Genomic DNA, 27,997 nt, shown 5'->3' with positions numbered 1-27,997 from the left:
CGGGGTTTTAAGTACCCGTGGACAACTGCGGTCCTGAAGCAGCTGATCCTTCTTCCACAGGAATCTCAGAAGGCCAGAAGTGGCCTAACACTGTGTCACGGAGCCTACATCATGCACCTCACACCCTCTCATCATGCAGGCCCCGGATCAGCTCACATCATCCCAAGAAGGGTGAGTGCAGTACAGTAAGGAGACCCCATTCACATAACTTGTATTACAGGAGATTTCAACACAGTATGTCCAGGGCTCCGTACTGTCTGTAATTTCAGGTATCCACTGGGGGTTCCTGAACTTGTCCCTTGCAGACTGGGGAGGGGAGGGGGAACTATGCTATACCTTTTCTTTTTCTTTTTAACATTCTTCAGTATTTGACAATGTAATACACTTCAAGATGTTCTATCTCGCAACACACGTTATTTACTCCCACACACTACCCAAGTAACTTACTTGGTTAAATATCCGTGGCAGAGTTAGCCAGCTGTCCAGCTCGAGCCCCACTCCCCAGCCATGAATGGAGTGCTCCCTGGAAAGGTGCTCTCCTGCAGGGACCATATTTATGGGCCCTCTTGTATCTAGGGGGCATGTCACCAGATCTGAGGAACTGAACCCAAAAAGTAATCTGCATTCCTTCCAGGCCAAGGAGGTTAAGATGTCCCTTTTTCACTTTCTCTTCGTACCTACTCCTCAAGGACTCTAAGACTCAGGGCATGGAGAAACCACATTCTAGAAGGAGCCAGAGTCCCTGAATTACCATATGGAAGAGAGACATAATTCAAAAACGCCTGTACTGGGTTGTAACGCAAGCAAGAAATAAGGTGCTGCATTAAGCCATTGAAATGTTAGAAACTGTTTGTTAGAGTAGTTAGCATTAGCTATTAAATGCCATATATTTACTGGGATATATAATGAGACTGGCCCAAGGGGCACCCAGGTGGCTCAGTCGGTTAAGCGGCCAACTCTCAATTTCAGCTCAAGTCACGATCTCAGGGCTGTGAGATCGAGCCCCACACAGGGCTCCTCACTCAACAAGCAGTCTGCCTGAGAGTGTCTCCCTTTCCCTCTGCCCCTCCCCCTGCTGTGTGTCCCCTCCCTCTAAAATGAATAGATAAATCTTTAAAAAAAAATTAAGGCTGGCCCAAGAGGAAGGTGAGAGTCACCACAGGCTTCATAAATCAGGAAATAAAAAAAAGTTACTGGTATAGACTGTTAACACTGATGCCTAGTACTTAGACAGAATTGGAGAGGACCCGGGTTGGAAAACCAGTGCACCAACCAAAGCAATCCACTGTACACTCTGAATTGTTTTTTTCCAAAGGTGTATCTGAAGTCTAAGCACTTCTCACCACCTCAACTACTACCATCCTTGCATGAACCACTACCAAAATTCTTGGCCTAGAAAATGGAAAAGCATGACACGTATTTTCATGGAACGCCTATGGGGGCAAAAGGCACTCTCATACGTTGCTAATGAGACTGCAAACTAGCGCATCAGGGAAGGCCACATACAACAAACAACACCTGCACTTGGCTTTTAATCCAGCAATCTCACTCCCAGGAATTTATCTTGAAGATACTGTCCCCATCCCCACCGAGTAATAAGAAGATACACATGCATAAGGAGAATGCTCACAGAAGACAGCAGGTGAGCGGACTACGGTGCACTCGCTCAGTGTTCTGCAGCTAGGAGAAACAACGAACAAGATCACTTAGGAGGACAGCAAGGGATTTCCAGGATACACTGCAAAGTGAAAAAGGCAAAGCACCAAAAAACAGCTACATTGTGCTACCCTACATCTAAGAAAAAACTGCAAGTAAGAAATGAATGAGCTCAGCTACCTTCAGCAGGTGCACGGGAACAGCGATGGAGAGGGGATGAAGCAGAGTGGCACTTTTCTGAGTATATTTTTTTGGTTTGGTTCTGTGTTTTGGGACCATATTAATGTTTCACATACTCAAAAATAAGTAAATAAAATCAACAAGGGGTATGTTTGGTGGGGGGTAGGGTATGGACCCAAAACAGAATATGAACAGAAACTAGTGAACCTAACTGTATTACAAATGAATGATCCGACCACAATGAAGGGGGGCAGGGGGAGAACTGACAAAAGCCACTTTGGAAAACAGTAATTTGACTACACAGCCTAAGGCAAAATATAAGATTTGTACACAAATATAGTACTTTAGTTAGTGGGTCTGTATATGGGTTATGTAGGTTAGCAATTCTGCAGTTATTCTGTGTGTATTTTAGGACTGAGCAAGTAAATACATGGAGGATAACGAGAGCTGAGTTTCTCACTATCATCATAGTTACAGCTGTTGGGCAGGGGGAGATTAGAATAAACTCTTTGGTGTTAGAATGGAATTGGAAGCATCAGTATGAACTCACGTTGTGTGGACACACACTAACACAGAAGACACAGGAATAGTTGCAGATGTGTGGGGACACACATACATTTCCTAGCTCTGTCTACTGAGAGGGCCTAGAAGCTACGATCTCCCCCGCAACAGGTGCATGCATAGCACCCAGATTCTGGCTTCTATATATTATCTATTCTTCAATGAAAGAAACAATGGCTGTATGGATAGTTAATTCTAGGGCTGAGGCACAGAGTATGCAAGATGAGCCAGGAACATCATGTGGTATCAGAAAGTGAAGAGGGGGCGCATGGGTGGCTCAGTCGGTTAAAGCGTCTACCTTTGGCTCAGGTTCCTGGGTTCGAGTCCCTGCATCAGGCTCCTTGCTTCTCCCTCTGCCCCTCTCCCCTACTTGTGATCTCTCTCTCTCTCTCTCATGCTCTCTCAAATAAATAAAATCTTCAAAAAAAAAAGTGAAGGGACAGTCAAAAAGTCACAAAAGCCAGCTTGAAGAAGCCAGTGTCCCATTGGTCAAATCCAGGACAATCTGAGCAAGAAAATAAGTAAGTGGTAGTAACAAATTCTCACACATAGAAATAATTAAGAACTCGTGAGCCCATACTGGTATAAACAATGGAAAAAAGAAATAGATATGGGGGAGAAGTTAAGTTTTTCCTTATAAAAAAATTCCAACCAAAATTGTAGAAGAGATAAGACTAGAAAAAGCACAATCTGGCAAACATACCACAGTAATAATTGTTTCTAATAAGAGTCATCAATGGAGTCTCAGTGGATAGTAAAATTACTGGACAGAAATACGATGAGAAACAGTATTTATACAGTTTCAAAATACTTCCTCATAAAATACTTCTGAATTACAAAGGCTGACTAAAGTGGAGAAACCTGGCAGACACTACCTTAACCAAATGATCAACATTAACATCACCAGAAACAGGATAAATCAGTATCATGTGCCTCTTGACACAATCCACCAAGAAGGACGTACCATCACTTCCATGGTATTCTTATAAAAAAATGCAACACCTGAATTTAACCATGAGGAAACAACAGACAAACTCAAATGGAAGGACATTCTGGCTAGTACTTAAAAACGCCAAGGTCATGAAAGACAAAGGAAGACCAAAGAGCTGTCCCACGTTGAAGGAAACCAAGGCCATGTTACCACCGAACCCAAGTGGTCCCAGATCAGCTTGTGAACACCCTGAGGGCTCAGGGTCTTCCACTGTGCTTCAGTTAAGAGTTGAAAAAGTGGAAGAAAAAGCTTCAAGATGGGAAGGAGGAGGGGACTGGGGAGAACAACAAATAACTTTTGAGGTCCGTCCCAGCTATAGGTACACGTCCTAACAATGGTGTCTCTAGGAGGCTGGGGTATAAATCACAAACCATTTGCTCATTGCAAATCAGTGCAACCCGCATGCACTCGTACTCCGCATCTTCCACAAGGCAGACACCAGGTTAAGCTCTGTGGATATAATCAAATCAAGTTAAGACTCAGATCCTACTTCAACACAAACAGAGCCTAAGATCGTGGGATTAGTCTGGAGAACAAGAAGGGCATGCATGCTGTGTTTGGTGGGGGATTCTCTCACGGAACATGTGGCTACTCCCTATGCCTGGAGTGCCCGTCTTACCTCTGATCACCCAAGTAACCTTTTCTTTCTTCAAGGTGGAGCTCAGGCGCTGTCTGCTACAGGAAGCCTTCCCCAACACTCTCAATTCAAGTGAGGTCCCCACTTCTCTGTGTGTGTTTCTGTCCTCAAACTCACCCACTGCATTGGAACTTTATCAGATTATAAATCTCCCACAGGAGACTTTATGTTCTGTATCTCAGTATTCAAGCAGTGCCCAGTGCCTGGTACACAGTAGGTACTTAATACATGTTTACGCACCTGCCTGTGAGTTGGATGGCAGAGAGTAATGGGAGACAATAAAGATTAATAAGCCATCACTGCAGAGGCGTCTGGCAGAGCCCTGGGATGGGGGCCGATGGGAAGGCAGCACACTGAGTCACGGGGGTATGTGGGGGGCTGGAGGGCACAGAGGAGTGGAGAGGAGAGCTGCTGACAGAATGGCCTCTTCCTTCCAAGGAGAGTGTTCCAGCAGCCCTCAGCAGACACCTTCCTGAACAATCCTTCTTACAGATGCTTTGGGCAGCACAGAAAAGCAACCCCCGCCAGCGAGCCTGCATTCCAGAGCAGTGCAGACCTGCACCTTGGTGCAGTCCACACCCACAGCTCCTCCTTGCTCTCCATATATGGGTCGGAGAACAACAGTGAGGGGCTACGGTGGGTGTGGGTTTCTGGATTTATGATATTTCAAATCACAAACATCATTTCTTCTGTTTCATTTTACTTCCCTTCAGATTCCTCCATCTTTCTGCTCCCCCTCATTTCATATGTTTTCCCTACCTTTGACCTGCACAATATAGGACTGATAGAGCAGTTTCCAACAGAAATGAATTTACTCTTAAAAATAAATGTTTTTGTCATAATAAAATTTTCTATTTTCTCATAAATGAAAAATTACATAATATCCCAACACATGGGTGTACCTTATTTCACTTACTGTTACATTTTTTCCCAACTTTTAATTATTATAAATTTTGCTAAGATGAACATTTTTATTCGTAAATCTTTGATCATGTTCCTATTTAGTTAGAAGAGATTCCCAAACACGCACCAGATCAAAGAGTAGGAAAACTTTTAGAAATTTAATATGTGTCACAAAAACGCACAGTGAACTCATTTTTTAGAGGCTTTTACAATGTATCTTGCAAAAGCTAGAGAGAGAGACTGTGTGAAGTGTTGCAAAGTTGGGGCTGGAAACGGCTGGGTCTGTCCTTACTGGTGTGACGGGCACCTCGCCCAGAGCGTGCCATCCCACCTATAAGGTGAAGAAGGTCTGTGGGTTCCCTGTGACGACAGGAGAGCAATGAAGCAAGTCCCCAGAACACAAGGTCTCTTGAATAAAATCTCTGACCTTTCAGCTGCTGCATTTTGCTGACGTGAGGAGGTTGCTGTAAAGCTGAACGTGCTCTACCTGCAGGTGACCCCTTCTTCCAGAGATCCACCAACAGACATGCTGCTGTCTCCTTGCCGCCTCCCCAGGGGCATCTCCAAGCACCAGGATCTCTCTCCCCAGACTGCTCGAACCTCCAGTGCTCCTGGTGTCAGCAAACAGCATCACCATCCACCCAAATGCTCCCAACAGAAACCCGGGATGCCCCCACCCAAAAGCCAAGTGCCGCTTGATCTCCTAAAAAGATCTTTAGTCCCTCCTCTTCCCGCCATGCCCACGGCCATCCTCCGTCCAAACAAGTGGGGCTCTTGCAGCAGCCATCCTTCGAAATAGTCTCTGTACATCCATTCTCATCCCCCCTCAATCCAGCACCACCGCTGCCACGCTGACTTGTTAGAATGGAAAGCAGGCCGCCGCCCTGCTCATACTTCATCACTGATGTGTGATATGTGATGTCGTGTGATCATCACTGATCTCACAGTGCCTGAGAACAACGGCCATCGTTCTTCACTCACATTGCCTGGGAGTTCAACTTCTACTCCTTGCCTCTGGCTCTCCACACCGCCCACAGGCGGCCATATGGCTGCTCACACTTGCCCACTCCCTTCCAAATACCTGTTTCACACACCTGGGGCCTAGAATGATCTCACCCCCTGGGTAACTCCTCTCTCCTTAAGGTTTCATTCAAACACCACTTCCCTGGAAGTCTCCTGTTAGCGTCCTGGAGAGGGAAGCCCTCTTCTTTGCTTCCCAAGCAGCCTCTGAGGGCACTGGGGCATCGTAGTACTTGCTGCACTCACAGCCTTTTGAGGAACTACCTGTGTTTATTGGTTTAATGATCGCATTCCACGACTGCAAGCTGAGTAGGCGAGCATTATGCTTGTCTGATCCACCCCTCTATCCCAGCACTCATCACGCGGAGGGCTAACGATGAAAATCTGCGTCAAAATCAAGTTTTCAGCTTAATGATTTGAACTTGTGTATTGGCACTGAACTATGCCTCTCCTTGTTTTAGTTATTTTTGTTATAGTTATACTGTAACTTTCAATAATTTCCCAATAGTTAATGAACAAGTCTGTGTTTAATTTTTTGTTAAGTGGTGTGCTTTGGCAAGTTATGTTCAACCCCTTCTGTTTCTAGCACGTTCATACTAATCAAAATAACCCTTAGACATAAAATAAAAAAGTTACTTTACTGATACTATGGATTTCCAATGGTTAAAATCTGATTCTGCCCCCGCCCCCGCTTTGTTCAAGTCAGTAGGACTTTTTGGTAGAAGTATTTTCTGATTTCTGCAGAAATAGCAAAGAACTATGATACCTAGCATTTAGTTCCAGAAATAAAACCAGCAGAGGGAGCAAAGGAACATAAAACTAGTTTCCTAGGTCCCCATGGATTAGTAAATGCTATGTTGGCCTATAGTATTAGGCCAATGCCATCTTTAACCCACATTTTTATATGACCTTCTGTACTGTAACAGAGAGTGATGGGTGAATGGTTAGGACTCTGTATACACCCAGACTGTGTGCTTCTGAGTTTGGATCTGGACTGACAGACCCCCAATATCATTCTTTAATGGATCTGGGTTCATCTTGAGGTCTTTGTTTTGGGGGTAAGGGAATGAGATTAATTCTTACAAAACCCCTTTTCCCAGAGTTTTGGACCTCTCAGGGCCTAGGATGGGCTGAATGGAGAGGAGGAGCTCAACAATATGTCTGCATCATCAAGGAATCTCTTAGACATCCCTGCTCTGACTACAGATGAACGAGCTGTGCTGTAGCCAGACTGGTGGTGGGTGCATACCACTGTCTATGGATAACAGTAGTGAGCTGACTATGTGACCTGCTACATTTGCCTTCCTGTTAATTAGCAATGTTCCTGGGCCACATCTGGTCTTCCTCAAAGATACTTCATGATAAAGTCATAAAAGAATGCTTTAAACTCTGAGAAAGGTAAGGCATAATGCCAAGCTGACATTTTATTATTCGGACTAACCCAGAAGACAGGAAACCCTCGGACCACTTCTGGCTCCCCATGCAGCAGTAAGAAACAGCTACACCCCTTTTCTGGCCTAGAGGCAGCAATAGGGAGCTCAGAGCACCACTCTCAGCCATACAGTGAATGGCTGCCTACCAAGGAGCCAGGCTGGAAGCCACCTCTGCCTAAACCAAGTCTGGGAACTACCCAGTCTGGTCACCGGCATGCCAAACTCAGCACCAAAATTTCACCTGGGGCCCATCCACTCCTGGCTTTCCCATTCCTCCTGCCACATTCGGAGGGGCAGTTTCCTACTAGCTTTCCAATTATGTTCTCTATTCTGCTGCCAGAACAATCTTTTAAATTCTGACCAGGTTAACGTCTTTGCTTAAAACTTTTACAGTTTTGCATTGACGTCAGGCTAATGCCTCAGTGATCCAAATGGACTCTCGCTTCCTTTCTGGCTGCCCGCCACCTCAGACTCAGTGTGCCAGCCAAAAGGAGTTACTGAAGTTCCCAGGAGAGCACACTCTTGCAGATCTCCACGCCTTGGACGACACTGGTTTTCTCTGCCTGGAGTGCTCGCCTCACTTCTTTTTCATGAACTCAACACTCACTCCTTCCCAAATATCTGAGGTTAAGCAACACCTCTGCTGAGAAGGCCTTCCTGACAGACTCCCAAACCTGTCTTAGCTAAGCACTCATTCTGTGTTCCTGGAAGTGCCCTGTACCGGCATCCTCCTGCCTCTGCCGCCCTGTCACTCTTTGGTTCCTGTCTCTCACTGGGCTGTGAAGAATTTGAGGAAATAACTGTACCTTTTATTTCTACGACAGGGAGTAGTGGCTGTGATCAACTAGGGAGAGCAATGCGTGTAAAGAGACCAGGGTCCAGGGCAGAACTCACAAAAAAAGATCACTAAGGAGATGAGAAAGAGCAGTCAGAGAAGGAGAAGAAAACTGGGAGAGACTGTGTCATGGAAGCCAAAAGGAGGGCTGTTACAAGCAAGAAGGAAGGGCCATGATGTATAACGCTGCGAAAGGTTAAGTATGATATGGCTTAAAACATGTCCACTGGATATAGCAACCAGCAGGTCACCAGCCACCTTGGGGACAGCAGTGTCAGAGGAGCGAGAGACAAGCCAAACTGCAGGTGGGTGGAAGGCAAATGAGAGGTGAAGAATTTGAAGCAGCCGGAAAATGATATTCTTTGAAGAAGCCTTGTTGTTTGCCACAACATGAAGACATCATGCCAAGTGAAAGAAGCCAGTCACAAAACAACGCATCCTGCAGGATGCCTGTGAGGCACCCAGAGCAGGCAAATCTGTAGAGACAGAAGGTAGAATGGTGGCTGCCAGGGGCTGGGGGTGGGGGCATGGGAGTTAGTGTTTAATGGGATCAGAGCTGCAGTTTTATAAGACAGAAAATGTTGTATAGATGTTGTATGAATGTCCTTAATGCTGCTGAGCTGCAAGCTTAAAAGTGATGAAAACGGTGAGTTTTCGATTATGTACATTTTACCATAATTAAAAAAAAAAAAGAAAAAAGCAGCACAGCTGTTAAGAGAATAAGGCAAAAACTGCCTCAACAGGATACAGGATTGAGAGGGTTTTGTTGGTGGAAGAGAAAGCCAAAACACTGAAGCATGTTAATACACTGAGAAGAGTGAGTGAGTCAAGGGGAGACAAAGGGAACAGTTTTTGATGTGGAGACCCCAGGAGAATCAGCCCCGGGCCAGAGGACGGGAGACTCCTCAGTGAGGCAGGAGGGCCAGAGATGAGGAAGGGGTAGAGGAAATGTGTTTATTGGGGAGGAATATAGGGCAGGCAAGGAAAAAAAATGGTTTTTAAAAAGATTTATTTGAGAGCGCGCGCGCGTGCGAGAGCGCACAGGTGCGTGGGGGGTGGGGCAGAACGGGACACAGAGAGAGAGAATCTCAAGCACTGAGCGAGGAGCTGGGGCTCGATCCCAAATCACGACCAAATCTAGAGTCGGATGTTTAGCCGACTGAGCCACCCAGGCGCTCCGAAGAAGAACATTTCTGAAGCTTCTATCTGATCACTTCTATATTCTTCCTTGGAGGAGGAGCTGGGGGAGGGGGCAGGGGCTCAGGGAGAGCAGTGAAGGTCTGGAGAAGTCCCGGGGAGTATGGAGGGTCTGTGGAGGGACTGTGTGGAGGGACTGAGGCGACACTGGCAGGTGGACTGGAATGCTGAATGGGCAGTGGTAATGGTGGACTGAGGCTTACGTGCAACTTGCCGCAGCCCCACGGGGACAGTGTGAATGGGGCACCTGTCCTTCCAGGAAGCACCAGGGCGCCTGAAGCAAGAGCGCCGGGCGGCCTGCGGCTGAAGTGACACCCCTCTAGAAAGCAAGAGACGATGGGGCGCAGACATGGGGGAATGAGGGACTTAAGACTGACTGGTCAACACTGACAAGAGCAAATGGGGCCGGAGGCAGGGTTTAGAAAAGCTAAAGATTAGAAGACTGAGTCAGCAGTGAAACGAAGAAGTTTAAGGTTCCTGAGGTGGGAACAGTTCTGAGTCCTATCAGGCCAGGCTTACCCAAGGTGTAGGTGGCTAAAAAGAGAAACCCAATCAGGAAAGACCTGGGTCCTATCCACAGGGGATGCGTCTATGTGTTCTCCTTCCCAGAAAACACAGATAGTTAAGATTATCTTTTAGGACTCCTTTCCCCTGGATTCAATTTCCTCTTTATGCATTCCTTTTTTCCCCCTGAGGAAATCCCTTATGATCTAGGTACTGTATCATTTTACATCTCTATTCACCTACTTGTGTTCTTATATGCCATCTAAACTCAATATGAACCTTATTCTGTACTAAATCATAGGTTGGTAATCTGTATGAGACATAAAAAGCCCATTAAGAACCATGAAAACAGGCAGTGACTCATTTCCCAGGGTCAACATCACATATTAAAAATACTAGTAAAAACGAATCATTATCAACTATTCAAGTGTTTCAGGGGCTAAGCATGGATTATTTTATATTACCTTGCTTACATGATCCTGAGATCCTGATTCTCTCCCCAACAAACAAATCCTAAATAATAGAAGAGCCCAGAAGAAATCAAAAAGGAACCTGTACCTTTTTATGTAGCCTAGCTACACAATGAACATATTTTTTTATTTCACTTGTCTTAGAAGTGGGGGAGTCTGTCTTGCACACCATCTACTCGCTCCAAGGACAGAAAGGACAAACTGAGGCAGCTATCTTTTCAGCCTTCCGGGGTTTGTGCAATTGCCACATGGCCTCAAACAATGTCTCAAACAACACTAGCTTTCTCCAGTGTGACAGGACACAGAACCAAATCACCAACAGTTCTGAAACAGACTGGTTCCTTTTTGTGTGTGCACTGAAAATTGTGGAAAATTTCTGACACTGTATCTTACTGAACCATTCTGAAATCAGTTAAATGTATCATGCCTATCTGAGCACACCGTACTCTGTCACTGTCACTTTCACAACACGGCAGCCAAACGCCAGAACACGCGGCCGGTGATATGTCACCGTGAGCGCAGCACGTGGAGATACAGCTTGCAGTCCCACCTGTGTGTCCTCTGAATGTTGTAACCAGGGTGCAGTTGTCTTGCTCCAGTTTGAGGATGGTTACTTGGCCTGATTGGTCACCAATAAACACATGCCGGGTTTCAACATCAAATCTATCATGGAAACATTAAGGATCGTTTCTCAAAATTGAGTGGAGGGATTTAAGTACATACATACACACATATATACATAGATACATACATACACCCAAGAAATGTGCAAATCCCATATGAAGAAAGCTTGAATGTTAACACTGAAAGATAAAAAAGTAGACACAACGAAGTAAAAGATGCAGTATTAAGGGACAGTAAGACATCACATGGTAATGTCATTCCTTACATTAATTTACAAATTTAACATAATCCCTATAAAAATAACAGAGCTTTTTTTTTTTTTTTTCCTCTCCGAGCTGGGGAAGTTTAAGTTCATAAAAAAAATAAATAAACAAAGGGGCGCCTGGGTGGCTCAGTGGGTTAAAGCCTCTGCCTTCGGCTCAGGTCATGATCCCGGCGTTCTGGGATCGAGCCCCGCGTCGGGCTCTCTGTTCAGTGGGGAGCCTGCTTCTCTCTCTGCCTGCCTCTCTGCCTACTTGTGATCTCTCTCTCTCTCTCTGTCAAATAAATAAATAAACCTTTTTTTAAAAAAAAAATAAATAAATAAACAAGATCCAGGAATATTCTGAAAATAAGAGCAATGTGGTATGTGATAGGGGATGTTAGCCCTACCAGATAATAGAACATGTTACAAAATCTCTGTAATTAGAAATGTGGTATCAGTGCATAAACAGACAAACAGACCCCTGGAACAAAATGGCCAAGTCTAGAAACATCAACAACAAACAGAAAGCAGCAACAAAGCCAAAAGACAAACTGGAAAAAATATTTGTAACTTATGTTACAAAAGGCCAAATCCCTAACAACAAAAAGAAAAATCAAGAAGAAAGCAACCACAAACCAGACAGAAATGGGTAAAATGTATGAACACAAAGTTCAAGAAGAAATGAAGATGAAAATGAAAATGGTGTGTGAAAATGAAAATGTGTGAGTCAAACCAGACCTGAATGCTAGTCTTCGAAAGACTGCTTACAAGGCTGGGTTGGTGTCTCACAACCTGGATTTCTGGAGGGTCCCACTTTAGCAGACAAGAGTGGCTCCCTGTGCCTTAACTGTACACAGAATATGGTTTATGCCAAATACCTGCTTTCCTACTTAGTCCGGAATTTCGGTACCCGTCAGAGAGAGGCTGCCTATGTGACCGTTCTCCAGTGCAAACCTAAGGCACTGAGTCTCTAGTGAGCTTGTGGGGTTGATTAACACCTAGTAACGCTACATCTAGAGATCTATCCTAGAGATACACTGGCCAAAGTACAAAATGCAGGCCGGAGGCTATTCGAGCCACACTATTTTAAATAGCTAAAGTTTGAAGGCAACAAAACAAAATCCAACAAAAGGGCACTTACTGAATTAACTAGGATATGCCCATGCAATATTGGGGGGAAAAGGAGCTCCGTATCATAAGCAAACGGACATGGAGAAATTTCCAGGGTATATTATAAAGTGGGGAAAACAAGCCAAGGTATTTAAGCTACACTATCTTTGCCTAATAAAGAGAGGGCAAGAGAAGTGCGGGTGTGTCTTGCAGGGAGGGGGGTGGGGGGCAGATTTATTTTACAAAAGGAAGCCCTGGAATGATAAATCAAGATCTCACACAAGTGGCTGCCTCTGGAGAAGGGAGAAACGAGCTGAAGGGACAGGGATGATAAAGAAACTTCTCTTGTCACAGTTTCCACTCTGGAATCATGTCATTATTTTACACATTAAAAATATGTATGAATTTAAAAGAAAAAAAAATCCCCCAAATTGAAAACAAAGTAAAATCAATGAACCTAACTATCAAGTTGGTGATATAACCACAGTTAACAGAATTATTCAAGTGACTCTAAAACGGTGCTTCAACTGTACATCCTTGGGAGAATGTATTCTAAGGACAAGGAGAACTGCAAGGAAATCTAAAATCTCATTCCGTAGTCTTGTTGCTATAATACTGCTATTATTATTTTGAAACAGCTTAAATGTACCACAGGATAAAGCAGATATGCTAATGTTTTAGAAGACACAATTTTCAGCTCAAGGTAAAAGAATCAAGTACAAAAATGAAGTAAAAACCCTATAATGTTAAATCTGAATTTATTATATGAATTATTTATTTTCTTTTCAGAAATAGACACACATATATTCCCTAGCTATCTCTGAATACTACTCCTCACTAAAAGAAATGGCTAATTCAGGACAGGGACAGGAAAGTACAAGATGAGGTTAAGACACGTTGTGTCAAAGGCTCTCTATCAAAAGCAAGTGTGGGATGGGCGCCTGGGTGGCTCAGTAGTTTAAGCCTCTGCCTTCAGCTCAGGTCATGATCTCAGGGTCCTGGGATCACCCCCGCATCGGGCTCTCTGCTCAGCAGGAGCCTGCTTCCCCCTCTCTCTGTCTGCCTCTCTGCCTAGCTCTGATTTCTCTCTGTCAAATAAATAAAATCTTAAAAAAAAAAAAAAAAAAAAAAGCAAGTGCGGGGGCACCTGCATGGCTCAGTGGGTTAAAGCCTCTGCCTCCCGCTCAGGTCATGATTCCAGGGTCCTGGGATGGAGCCCTGAATCAGGCTCTCTGCTCAGCGGGGGGCCTGCCTCCCCCCCCACTCCCCCCCACCGCTTCCCTCTCTGCCTACTTGTGACCTCTGTCAAATAAATAAATAAAATCTTAAAAAAAAAAAAAGCAAGTGGGATTATAGCAAAAGACACTGGAGTCAATATGACGGGACACTTACTGGCCAACAATGGGACAATACTACATCAAAAAAGGCAAATTACTGAAACCTACTGGATGTATTATTTAAAAAAAAAAAAAAACCTTAAAGGAGTTTATAATAATGCTCAAAAAGAAAAAAAAAAGACACCTACTGGAGGTAACCAGGGCACTGAATCTCTACTCTGAAAATGAGCAATTAAAGATAATTAAGAATTTATGTTGCTTTTCCCATACTAAATGTATCTCAAATAGCCCTAGTTAAATGAGGGAAATTTTTACTTTATAAAGAATTCCAAATAACACATGTGGAGTAAATGATCTGATTACACAATCGCCATTTTTGTGACCCTAACAAAAGAACTGGTTCAGGGGAGACCAATAAAGGCAAGGCTGATGAGCAGGTCAGTGCCACAGCGACCCAGGGGTCACCACCTGAAAAACTGACCAATCTGGGCCTTGATGGGAGGGGGTGACAACCCACCACTAGGTGCCTCCTGCTGTGAGCACTAGGAACCAGACAGCACAACCAGAAGCTGGATCTGAACTGAACCAAGACTGTAGAGGTAACCCTCAGCTTACAAAAAAACATGGGAGAAGTATAGGTAGAAGTGATGAAATGACATCATGAGGAAGCACAGATCACTTCAGAACGCGGGGCTGCCTCCGGGAACATGGACTCTATCTCCAACAAGTTATAGGAGGATTAAAAAAAAAAAGGGAGGGATGCCTTGGTGGCTCAGTGGGTTAAAGCGTCTGCCTTTGGCTCAGGTCATGATCCCAGGGTCCTGGGATGGAACCCCGCATCGGGCTCTCTGCTCAGCAGGGAGCCTGATGCGAGCCTGATTCCTCCTCTCTCTCTGTCTGCCTCTCTGTCTACTTGTGATCTCTGTCAAATAAATAAATAAAAATCTTAAAAAAAAAAAAGTGGGGGGGAGGAGGAGATCACTGCTCTAGATTGAGAGATTTAGGATAGGACAACCATAGTCAATTTGTGAACTGTGTCTGGACCCGATTTTAAGTCAACTCACTGGAAAAAGCCAGTAAGTGAGATGTGAAAATGGATCAATTATTCTACAGTATCAAGGAGTGGTTATAAATTTTTAGGAGTCATAATAGCATCGTGATTACTGAAAAATTCTGTATTTTTCAGTGGCACACAATGAAGTTGGTAAGGATGAAACAACATTAGGTCTGAAATTTGTTTCTGAATACTCCAGCAAGGAGAGAGAGAAAGCCAAAAAGATTGAAGAATCAATCCTGGATCTGATGAGTATGTGAGTGTCCATTACAGCCTCTTCTCCCAGATGGTACATGTTTTGAAAATTTTCATCATACAACATTTTTTTAAAAGTGTAGGAGAACAAGGCACCACAAATTCTCCCAGTCTCAAGAACAAGGGAGATATATGTAAAACAATATTAAGATTGATGTGGACTAAGATCACCTTACATTTACCTAGATTAATTATAAGGACACAGATGAAGAAACAAACGCACTCTGATACCCGACAGTCTCTATGATGGCAGGTAAACAGTAGCAGTCTCATAAAAAACTATAAATGCAGCAAAAGCTATTTGAAAGAGAACTGAAATAATAAAATTATAGTACAACCTCAAAGCCAGCATGACCGTCATTAATATAAAAATCAAGATAATCTTATAGCTTTCCAGTACTCTTGTCCTGAATACGAATAGATCTAAGAGACTTCTTGGTGAAAAGACCTTGTCCTATATAGGGTGAGATCTTGGAAATACCTACAACATGAATAAAATCTTGAAATGGAGAGTACCTTAATTATTTCTGCAGAAGCATGAAAAATGGGACTGAAACATAGTTAAATGACAAGACTAAAAGCTGAAGCTTAAGTATTCACAAATTTAAATACTAGGAAGTAAAGTGACAAAGGAAAACAGTTCTATTGCCTAACATCAACCTGCCATGTGACCTTTGGGAAAAACCTCCACTCTGCTGTATTTAGGTGTTCAAAGGGCTAGTGGAAAGATTGTAATACCCGAGTTCTATTCCTGTTTCTGCCAGGTATGAGTCACGTGACCTCGAGAACGTCCCTTAACCTTTCTGAGCCTTGGTTTCTACACTGTGAAAATTGGGAATTTGGTCTTTTGGTTTTTACTTCTAATTATTGTTCTGAGAGTGAGCAAAGTAATATTATATAGAAGCACTAAATAAGACTTTCGGAAACTGCAAATTAAGACATTTTCTTCTTTTTCCTCTGCTCCTCGCTCCCCTCTCTTCCTTTTGATTACGGTTGTTAGTGTTCTAGCTCTCTTAATGCTTGAAGCTTCAGACCTTTAGTCAAAGCAACTGAAGATTTTGAGGTTATTCAGAATCTGGTAATTCAATTTTTGAAAGGTCAGTCTCTTTGTCTTCCTTTATTTCTCTACTTGAATTTTGGATATTTCCACTGCACACGTACTTCTCCCTCTCCCCTGTGAGGCCGGAACAAAGAAAAAAAAAAGGCTAACTTCAACCTGATTTTTCTCTCTTGCTGACGTGGATGAATGACTCTTTGAGGTGGAGATGGGAAAAAGGTGGTTCATCTGTGGAAGTTTCTTATGTAACACCACCACTGTCCACTAGGAAGAGACATTAGGGTACTGATATTATTCTGAATATTTTATGTTGTTTCAGCAGAACTTCTTCCTTAAGAAACCTGTAAGTATGAGAGGTGGCAAAAAGAAGAGAAAATAGGTGGGGTGCAGGATTCCCATGAAGAAATGTGTTTAAAAGTTGGATTTTAGTGTGAACCCCAACATTGTATGAGTATGTTTACACTGTTAACAATCTGTGCACTGTGCACCTTCCAGAAAAAACCCTCCAGCCCTGGGAAAGTCGCATGTTTCCCGTACGACACCCTCTGACAAAAGTAACATGAAGTTATGTGACCAGTGTGCACAAAGCATCGGAAACTTATCAGAGATAGAAGGCTGTAAGGCCATTCTTAAATCAGGAGCAAGGGCAGGCACTGTGGCTCCAAACTCGGAGCTGGAGAAGCAGAGCTGTGGAAGGTGAGGGAATCTTCTGGAAGAGCCTGCAGCTCCCCTTCCCATTAACAGCAAGGCTGAACTAGATGGTTACACTGGGAAATGAACCCAGAGGCTTTCACACACACACACACACACACACACACACACACACACACACACACACGCTTCTGATATCGGATCACATGATTTTTTCAGCTTGGTAAACCACATGGTGTGGCCAAAGGAAACAGCTGAAAAACGAAGGTGACTTTAGAAGATGCCTAAAGAGAAGGGTCAGGGACCACCACAGTCAGGAGACTTTCGATTCTGGGCATTCGTGCTGTTTCTCATTTTCAGATAGCTTAAAAAGTAAACTTCTTAAGGGTAAGATCTGCCTTTTTTCTATATTCCTTGGCTTGGCTAAGTAATAAAGAAGATGTATCTTTAAGGTGTGGCTAGTGATGTAGAAGCCAGCATAATACGAACAAATTCTACTGACGCCATTCTGGTCTCAAAAGGGTAACACGGTATGATGGGAGAAAACAGCAGTGCAAGGCAGACGACCTGGGTTCTGGTGACTTTCTGACATACTAGCTGGATGGCTGCAGATAAGGCAGGAGACCCTTTCTGGGCTTCAGCTGACTCATGTGTAAAATGAGGAGTTGACCCAGAGGACCACTAAGGGCCTTTCCAATTCTAATACTGTAAGAAATCAGTCAACTATGACAAGAGAGTTCATATATTTCAGGCATTAGGCTTATTGACAACTGGCTTTTAGAAAGTAAAACTCAGGTTTCTTAACAGGGGGGTATCACCCTCTCAAAGATAAGTTGATCCTGCTTGCCGCTCCTTATCACTCTCATTTCTGGCCTGCTTGGCAACTTGCCGTTTTTAGAACCTTCCACGATGGCCATCCTTAGTTTCATCATCTTGCTCTTCCAAGTGAGGAAAATAAGAAAGAAAAAGAGGAGTGCCATTAGCTCACACACACACACACACACACACACACACACACACACACAGCTACTGTCGCCCGTCTGCAAGGAGACAGCAAAGTACTTTGTCAGATTTGTTGAGAATCACTGAATAGGCATTTTATAAATATGAGATGAACATTTGAAAGCAAGTCTTACTATTTCTTCCTGCTTTTGCTGACAAATGATCTGTTTCCATGTATTCCCTCATTCATCACAAGGTAGAGAGTGATTCTCTGCTTTTTAAACCAAGAAGCCCAGGGCCTGCTGTTCCTTACACAGTAGCATCACCACCCCTGGCTTCACACCCGTCAAGCCCGCGTTTGCTGCAGCCCAGTGGGCTGGACATGAGGATTACCCAGCATGAGCAATATTCACACCGGGTGTATAGGTCTCGAGACTTGGGGGATAAGACTTGGGGGATAAGAATTAGTATCATTCGGGGAAAAAAAAAAAAAAAGAATTAGTATCATTCAGGCGCCTGGTTGGCTCAGTGGGTTGGGCCACTGCCTTCGGCTCGGGTCATGATCTCCGGGTCCTGGGATCAAGTCCCGCATCGGGCTCTCTCTGCTCGGCGGGGAGCCTGCTTCCCCCTCTCTCTCTGCCTACTTGTGTTATCTCTGTCAAATAAATAAATAAAATCTTAAAAAAAAAAAAAGGATTAGTATCATTCTACGTATCCTGGAAGGGCCTTTACCTGGAACAAAGTCTGTACTGTTACCGTGTAACTACCAGCTAACCTATTAGTGGTCGTGGCCCTATAGCTTCTCCATAAATATTTTAAAATAAACAGGATTCTGGTGGTTCTTCACAACCTTAATATCTGTATGCAAATTACTTCTGTAGGTAAAGGGTGTCTTTCATTGATGGTTATCTCCCTGTTCCAGAATTCCTTCTGACAGCTGAGGCTCAGAAATCTGGACTGTGTCCTGTCTGGATGTCAGACTTGTGTCACAGTCACCCCACAAGCTGCTCAGAAGGATCTGTTATCTGGGGGGAAATCACCTCACTTTCACCCACCTCCGTGAGGACCCTCCATGATTTGTGTTACCAATCAAGTCAATGAGAATCTTAATCAGCAGGGCAACTCAGCAAATAACAAACTTTTAAGTTGCACATACCCAAACTTTTCATGAAAGAAAGGAGACAACAGCTAAGTTCCCACCAAGGGGTTTTTGTTCAGCAAAGGATACTGCAGGCCCGAGGCCACGGCACTGGTACGGTAACCTCCCAGGCGTTGCCCACTCTCCGAGCAGTGCCAGGCAAACTGCTTGTCCTGCCCCGTGCTCAGCACCCACTCCAGCTCCAGGACAAACAGGATCATCGTCACTCTGCTCTGATGCGCTAAAAGCCAAGAGACAAGAAAATAACCCATAAGGCATCACAAAGGAGATTGATAAAGCATGGTCTGCAGAGACATGACACTGTCTTCTCCCCATCCCAGAGGAAGCTGGAGAGTATGGACAGCCATTAGAAACACAGCCCAGAACAGTGGTTCTCACTAGGGGGAGAGGTATACCACTGTAGACGGGCATGCCTGAGTTGTTAAAAAAAAAACAACTATCCATTTCCTTCCATCCCTCTCTTTCTTTCCTGCCTGCGCCAACCCCAAGTTCACCACCATCCAGAAGTCCCCATTACCAAAGGGCCTGGGCCGCCTCTCTCAGACATGATAGAGCTGCTGGACCGGAGAGTGTCAGACTCAGTGTGATCACAGAACAATAGAACACATGATGATCTTACAAGAAAATCATCTGGGTGAGTTTATGCAAGCTTAAAAAAAGTACAGAGTGTTACTGTTCTCCTTTTGGTGAAGTGTGGCTTACTAAACCCACAACAAAGTTCTAGATGAATTTTCTGTAAGAAATCAAATGCTGGGAAGGAGGGCAGAATTACTCCCAAGTGCCATGTCAAAGAGAAGGAAATCACCCTTATGTCAAAGTATACACACATGTGATAAGGAGGGCAAATCTTCCAGGGTTGCTCACACATAGGCAACACCATCACAGAATTACCGCATCACACAATTTCACAGTTAAAAGAAACTGCTCATGTCATCTACTCCATCTCCCTATTTTACATATGGGTAAACTCGGGCACAATGAAGTTGAGTAGTTTGCCCAAGGTCTCATGGCTTCTCAATTATCGAATAAAAATCCATAAAAATTTGCTTTTTTCTTACACAGTTCCAGAGGGTGAGGCAGAGGGTGTCCATGGCTGCTGAACAGAGCTGACTGGGATAGACAAAGATCAGTAACCTGGAACCCAGACCTCACTGGCCCTGTGCCCAGGAGCTGGCAGTCTGGTGGGCAAGAGCAGACCCGTCATGAGCGTGATGACATGATAGCGAAAACATCAGCTTCCCATTTTGATCATGAAAATAGAGTTAGTAGGGATGGACCAATGCAGCTCTATTGACAGTAACAGTATCACCTGCCAATTTCTGAGTGTCTAACAAGTACCAAGAACTTAAATATATTCTTTCACATAGTCACTATAATGACCCTGCAAAAGTGGGTGGTTTCTTCATCTTACAAACACAACCTGGCCTTGGCAGGAGGGCCCTTTTACACTGGCTACCAAACCAAAGAGTACCTACAGGACAGCCATTCCATCAAATGCCTGATATTTTAAAATCTGATATTTGGGGGCACCTGGGTGGCTCAGTGGGTTAAAGCCTCTGCCTTCGGCTCAGGTCATGATCCCAGCGTCCTGGGTTTGAGCCCCACATTGGGCTCTCTGCTCAGCAGGGAGCCTGCTTCCCTTCCTCTCTCTCTGCCTGCCTCTCTGCCTACTTGTGATCTCTCTCTCTGTCAAATAAATAAATAAATAAAATCTTAAAAAAATATAATAAAATCTGATATTTGAAGCATCGAGACTCTAAAGAGACACAACAAAGAAGGGGTATAGAAGCAATAATACCATGACTTCTCTACAGTAAACACCTGCCTGTCAGAGTATCAGTCACCATTCGAGATCAAAATGTTTGTTGTCTTTAACATAAAAGATATGACTTCTCAGAAACTCCTCAAGATCTTGTCATCAAATGTCCAATTCGAGCTCCACCAATGATGGAATCAAATGAACTTCTCTACTGCTTCAAGTTTCTCAAGTCTATTTCAGTGAGATGGTAGCCCCCAGCATTTTGTCCCTATCTGCCATCACTTTCTAAGTCCAAGGGGAGGACGGCAGCCCAAAACACAAGGGAGGGGTTAAGCACTGTGAGCTGCCCTGACGTGAGGGGAGTAGACAGAGGCTCGCAAAGGTTGAGTGACTTGCTCAAATCGGCACAATGAATGATGAAACTAGAACTAAAACCCTAGGTTCTCTTTCTGTCAGGCTGGGTAGGACTACTGAAAAAACAAACAACAAAACATGCCCCAAAACTCAGAGCACACACTCTTTCTAAGGTGACAGAATTCTTTAATTCAAGAAGAAACCCTTTAAAGGTACATATATTATCACTAAGCTGCAGAAACGTGGCCATGAAGTCTGGCCATACTTCTTGAATAGGAAGGCTGAGAGAGGACATCCTTGTCTTGTTTGTGATCATAGTGGGAAAGCATATCATTTTTCACAATTAAGTACAATGTCAGCTGCAGATTTTTGTAGATATTTCTTAATAGAGGTGAGGAAGTTTGCCTTGATTTGTAGTTGGCTCTGTGTTTTTATCATGAATAGGTGGCAGAGTTTATCACATGCTTTTTCTGCACAAATTGATATGATCATATCATTTTACTTCTTTAGCCTCTTGATGTGATGAATTACACTGATTTTCAAATGTTAAACCAGCTTTGCATATCTGGAATAAATCCCCTTGGGCATGGGTGTATAATTTCTTCTGTATATTCTTGGATTTGCTAGAATTTTTTAAAAGGATTATAACATCTAAGTTCATGAGAGTTACTGGTCTGTAGTTTTCTTAATAGTGTCTGGTTTTGGTATCACTGACTGTTTTTTAAAAAAATGTTTATTGAGGTAAAATTCATCATTTAAATAATTGTAGAGTGTATCATTTAGTGGCTTTTAGTATATTCACAATGTTGTACAATCATCATGGAAAAATGTTCTACTTATAGAACATTTACATGACCCCAAAACAAACCAACATCCCCAATTCCTCCTCCCCTGTCCCTGGGCAACCACTAATTACTTTCTATCTCAATGGATTCTTCTATTCTTTTTTTTTTTTTTTTAAGACTATTTATTTGGGGGGGTGGAAATAGCACTCAAGTGGGGGGGAGGTGCAGAAGGAGAGGAACAAACAGACTCCCCACTAAATGGGGAGCCCACTGTGGGGCTTGATTCCAGGACCCAGAGATCATGACCTGACCCAAAGTCAGATGCTAAACCAACTGAGCCACCCAGATGCTCCTCCCCTATTCCTGACATTTCATATAAATGTTTTCATATAAAGTGTGGTCCTTTGTGTCTAGTTTCTTTCCCTGACTTAGTGTGTTTTCAAGGTTCATCCATGTTGTAGCATGTATCAATATTTCATTCCTTTTTTGTGTCCAAAACATAATTCATTTTATTGGTAAACCACATTTTATTTAACCATTCATCCATTCATGGATGTTTAGGTTGTTTCCACTTCTTGCCTATTGTGAATATAGGCACAATGGCATGAAATCCCTTCTTCCATTTCTTTTGGGTATAAACTTGAAATAATCCTTGCTTGGTCATGATGTACTATCCTTTGTATATGCTGCTGAATTTGAATTGCTAAAATTCTGTTTGGATTTTTTGCATCTGTTTTCATGGGGAAGGCTGGCCTATATATTTCTTTTCTTGTACTGTCTTTGTCTAGTTATAGTGTCAGATAACACCACTTCAAAAATCAGCTAGAAAGTCTTTTTCTGAAGGAGTTTGTGCAGAGTTTGTATTGTTTCTTCCTTAAATGTTTGATAAAATTCACTAGTAAAGCCATCTGGGCCTGGGGTTTCTTTGTGGGAAGGTTTATTTATAAAGTCAATTTCTTTAGTAGATACAGGGTTATTAGGGTTATCTATTTCTTCCTGACCTTTCACAATTTTTACCTTTCAAAGATTTGTTCATTTCATTTAGGTTGTCAGATTTATTGGCATAAAGTTGTTCATAATATTCCTTATTATCCTTAAATATCACTACTATCTCTAATAGTGTCACTTCCCTTATTCCTGATACTGGTGGCCTGCATCTTCTCTCTTTTTTTTTCTGGTTTAAGTCTGGCCAGAGGTTTATTGCTTTTATTCATCCTCTCAAAACAAACAACAGTTTTTGGTGTCATTGATACTTCTTTATTTTCTTTTTCTATTTCATGAACTTCTGCTATGATCTTTCTTCTCTTCTGTTTAAGATTTTATTTATTTATTTGAGAGGGACAGAGAGAGCACAAGCAGGGGGAGAGGCAGAGGGAGAAGCAGACTCCCCACTGAGTGGGGAGCCCAACATGAGGCTCGATCCCAGGACCCCAGGATCACGACCTGAGCTGAAGGCAGAAGCCCAACTGACTGAGCTACCTGGATGCCCCCATTTCTGGCTTCTTGATGTAGAAACTAAGGTCACTGATTTGAGACCTTTCTTTCTTCTAACATAGGTGTTTAGTTAAGTGCTGCTTTAGTAGCATACCACTAATTTTGATATGCTGTTTCCACTTTGATTTCTTCTTTGACCCATGGATTACTTAGATGGTCCATGGTTATTTAGCTTCCTAATATTTGGGGCTTTTCTGGAGATATTTCTGTTAATTGACTCCTAGTTCAATATCATTTTGATCAGAGAACACACCTTGCATGACTTGAATTCTTCCAAATTTACTGAGACTAGTTTTATGGCCCAGAAATACGATCTACCTTGATAAATGTTCTGTGTGAAGTTGAAAAGAATGTGTCTTCTGCTTTAGTTTAATGGAATGTTCTACAGATGCCAATTACAGCAAGTTGGCTGTGTACTGTGTTCAAGCCTTTTATACCTTACTGATTTTCTGCCTACTTATTCTGTCAATTATTGATATATCCAATCAATTATTGAGAGGAGTTCTAAAATTTCTGACTAAAATTGAGGATGTGTCTATTTCTCCTGAAGTTTCATCAGGTTTTGCTTCACATATTTCAAAGCTATGTTTATTAAGAGTATAAACATTTGGGATCATTATGCCCTCCTGATGGACTGATCCTTAATCATTATGAAATAATCTCTGGTAGGGGCACCTGGGTGGCTCAGTGGGTTGAAGCCTCTGCTTTCGGCTCGGGTTGTGATCCCGGGGTCCTGGGATCGAGCCCCACATCGGGCTCTCTGCTCAGTGGGGATCCTGCTTCCCTTCCCCTCTCTCTGCCTGCCTCTCTGCCTACTTGTGATCTCTGTCTGTCACATAAATAAATAAAATCTTTAAAAAAAAAAAAGAAATAATCTCTGGTAATATAATCCTTTATCCCTGGTAATATTCTTTTCTCTGAAGTCTACTCTCATTACTATTAACATAGCCACTCCAGCCTTCTTTTGACTACCGTTTGCACTATGTATCTTTTGTTAACCTTTTATTTGTAACTGCTTTATGACTTTATATTTAAAGTGCATTTCTTGTAGGTGGTTTATATTTGGGTCTCCTTTTTTTCATTCAACCTGATGGCCTCTGCCTTTTAATTGGCCTCAGACCACATACATTTAATATGATTATTGATAACTGGTAGGTTTAAATCTATCCCTTTGCTATTTGTTTTCTATTTTTCCATATGTTCTTTTTTCTTTATCCTCTTACTCTTTTTTTTTGGCAGGGGAAGAGGAGTTCAGTGAGAATGATTTTAATGATTCCATTTTATCTCCTTGGCTGGCAAATTAGTTGTAACTTTTGGATTTGTTATTTTATGGTTGCTCTAGGGCCAGAAGTATACATCTTTAACTTACCATAGTCTTCCTTCAAGTGATTCTACTCCACTTCATGTGTAGCATAAGAATCTTACAATAGTATGAATTTCCATTTCTCCCGCTTCTTGGCTTTTGTGTTACTGATGTCAAACATTTTAATTTTACATGTTATGACCCTCATGCTACTTTATTACTTTTAGTTAAAAAGCATATTGTCCTTTTATAAGATTTAAATAATAAGGAAAAATCTTATAGTAACCACGCCTGCTGTTCTTCATCCTTTTGTGTAGATCCCTATTTTCCTTTGGCATCATTTACTTCCTTCCTGAAGGACTTCCTTTAACATCTCCTTAAGTGCAGGTCTATGAATTCTCTGTTTTTTATGTCTGAAAAAATTTTTATTTCACCCCCATTTTTGATAACTGTTAATATCAATCCACTCATAGTGTATTAATTCCTTTTAACTTTTGTAATCTTATTTTTATTATTATGAATTCATCTTAAGCAGGGCTTGTTTTTGCTGTGAGATCTTTGTGTGACTTGTCTTGTTGAAGAGAGCTTCAGAATTTATTTCTAGCAGGTACTGGAAGGATACCACTGGCCCAGGACCAATTCATATATTAAATTCTTAAGCTGGAGCTTCTAGCACCACATGAATGATTTAAATTTGTATTCCAAATCCAAAACTTTAAGTTGTAATTTTCATTTACCTGGAAGACTCTTCCCCTCGATCCAGATTTGAGATCAGGAATAAATTATGTTATGGTCGGGGCGCCTGGGTGGTTCAGTGGGTTAAAGCCTCTGCCTTCGGCTCAGGTCATGATCCCAGGGTCCTGGGATCGAGCCCCACATCGGGCTTTCTGCTCAGCAGGGAGCATGCTTCCTCCTCTCTCTCTCTGCCTGCCTCTCTGCCTACTTGTAACCTCTGTCAAATAAATTTAAAAAAAAATTATGTTATGGTCTTCTGGGCCAATAAGTGGAGAGTCTGGATCCTCTCTTTTTCATGGGGCTATAGTCCTTTATGCATTTCATCTTTATATGTAAATATGAGTTGCAACTTCCTACCACATTCAAGCCCTAGGTCTCATCTTTTGTGCCTAAGTGAATGTTCATACAAAAGCTTTGACCTATTAGAAGTTCTATTTTTCTCCCCAAGATAGCTACAATGTCAGGTAGTATGCATATCACTTTGAGTTTTAATTCTGTCTTTGCTTCTGGTACATGGGACTCACCCTCCTGTTTCTCTCATGGGCTTAGCATTGCATTTAAAAAATATATATATAATGACTACTGTGATTTCAAAATGTCTTGATAAGCTGAGATGATAGACTTAATAAAATGAGATGATGAATAACCTGTAGTCCAGCATTTAGGCTAAAAACAAAATAAACCCCCCTCTCCACCCCCACACCAAGGAAACCAACAGCTTCAAAATTGCAGGAGACATAGTTTAATAACAACTCAAGTGAGAATCATTAAGGGGTTTGAGCTCATTGCTCCACATGAGCCCACGGTATAAAGTGGCCTGTCAGAAGTTCACCCTTTATGGAACAGTGACCAGAAGAGGAAGGAAATACAATTTTGTAGTTATCACATTACATATGTATATTGGTTATCTACTGTCTAACAAATTATGCCAAAACTTAATAGCATAACATGGTAAACATTTATTATCTCAGAATTTCTGTGGATCAGAAATCTTGGTATAGCTTAGCTTGGTGCCTCTATTGAAAGGTGTCTCACAGGATGAAATCGAGGTATGTGGTGGGACTACAGTCTCATCTGTAAGACTGACAGAGGAAGGACCTGCGGAACTCCATGCTCTCTCATGTCGACTAGACTCAGCTCCTCAGAGGTTACTGAGCTACCTGAGGGCTTCAGTTCCTTAACAGCCACTGAAGTGGCTTCCCTCAGTTCCTCACCACATAGGCCTCTCCATAAAGTAGCTCACAAGATGGCAGCTGGCTTCCATAAGAACCAGAAAGAGCAGGAGAGGGCAAGCAAGAAGGACTAATCTCTTTGTAACCTAATCTTAGAAGTGACATCCACCATTTGCCATATGTTGGGTACAGTCTACACTCAAGGGGAGTCTACACTCAAGGGCATGAATAACAGGAGACAAGGATCATCAGGAGCCATCTCAGAGGCTGCCTACCACAATGTGTCCCATTTTTAAATGGCTCCAGAAGTACAACATGATAACCCAAGATCTGTGACCAAGACAACTAAAAAACAAAATTTTTTTTAAAGAAAAAAAATTCAGGTCATGTAAAGGAGAATGTAAAATGTTTGGGATACAAGGAGGAAAGAAGAGACCAGGGTGGGAATTTTCATGGCTGTTTTAAAATCACTGAAAAGCTGTCATGTATAACAGAGAGATTCAACTTCGTTTCTGTGGCTCCAACAGGCTGAACAAAAACCAACAGAGGAACTTTCTAATATTTATAACATAACATTTTAATGACCTGGTTACCTGTTTGTAACCTCTACATAATTACAAACTGCTTACAGGCAGGTACTACACATGTCTTGTTTACTATTATGACCCTCAGTTACTGAAACTCAGTAGGTACTCAAGGAATACTTGGTAAGCAGTATGTGAAAACAAAGAATAAATCCACAGGGAAATGAATTTTGGCTCAAAATCTGGAAATAAAGAACTTAATACTTGAGTTTTATAAAAATCGGGATGGTTTGCTAGGTATGTCTTTGGAGGTATCAGAAAAGAGTCCGGATGATCATACAGGATGGATGAAGTCAAGAAATTGTGGATGAAATAACCTCTAAGTCTTAAAAGATCCACTTCTAATGTTCTGATCCCATAACATCATTGGTCTAGATAAATAAATCATTACAGAAAATGGCTCCTAATCCATGTATGGCACACTGCCAGTGTTGAAGACACACTAAATTCCTTTCCCTTAGACAATATGGACATTCTAAGGCCTTTAAAGATATTTAACCAAAAATGAAACGAGCCCCATGTAAAGTAGCTCACTTCTAACACTGACCCCACTCTCTGCATCTGCTACACTGCTTTGAGGCCGTGTAGTGTAGCAGAGAGACAAAGGACAAAGGTCAGAGGTTCTGGGGTCACAACGACCTAGTCCGGTTCTACATGTTACCAGCTATAGGACCTCAGGCAAGTCACCCAATCTCGTTAGGCCTCAGTTTCTTAACTCAAAGACATGGATAAAATTCACCTGAAAGGACTGCTCTGTTTTGTTTCCCCTGACTATTGTAAAGTTAAGCTGTCAAGAGACAATTCAAAGTCTAAGTAAAAACACTGCTGTCTCATTCCTACCTTGATAGTTTTTCACAGGAGTCATCTTGTTATAATCTTCTGATAAAATAAACTCCTGCAAAAGAAAAGAAAAATATCAAGCAAAAAAGAAATTATTTAAGTGAATAATTAGGTTTAGATAAAACACCATCACAGAATTAGATCTAACATT

The 27,997-nt window shown here is 42.5% G+C and overlaps 1 protein-coding gene across 1 annotated transcript in view; it reads right to left on the bottom strand.

The window, feature by feature from the left end:
* The window catches only part of WDFY2 (WD repeat and FYVE domain containing 2), a 173,526-nt gene that overhangs the window by 22,748 nt on the left and 122,781 nt on the right, over window positions 1-27,997 (bottom strand). Inside the window, exons 4-6 of the mRNA XM_080799754.1 lie at window positions 27,847-27,901; window positions 18,890-19,040; window positions 10,938-11,050 (exon numbers count right to left, since the gene is read on the bottom strand). Coding sequence (XP_080655880.1) covers window positions 10,938-11,050; window positions 18,890-19,040; window positions 27,847-27,901 — 319 coding nt within the window. The remainder of the gene's footprint in view (window positions 1-10,937; window positions 11,051-18,889; window positions 19,041-27,846; window positions 27,902-27,997) is intronic.

This window comes from Martes martes, assembly GCF_963455335.1.
Source record: "Martes martes genome assembly, chromosome: 3".
In the NCBI taxonomy this organism is placed as follows: domain Eukaryota; kingdom Metazoa; phylum Chordata; class Mammalia; order Carnivora; family Mustelidae; genus Martes; species Martes martes.
The sequence above is the reverse complement of the archived record's forward strand: the minus strand, read 5'-3'. Positions and strand labels throughout refer to the sequence as shown.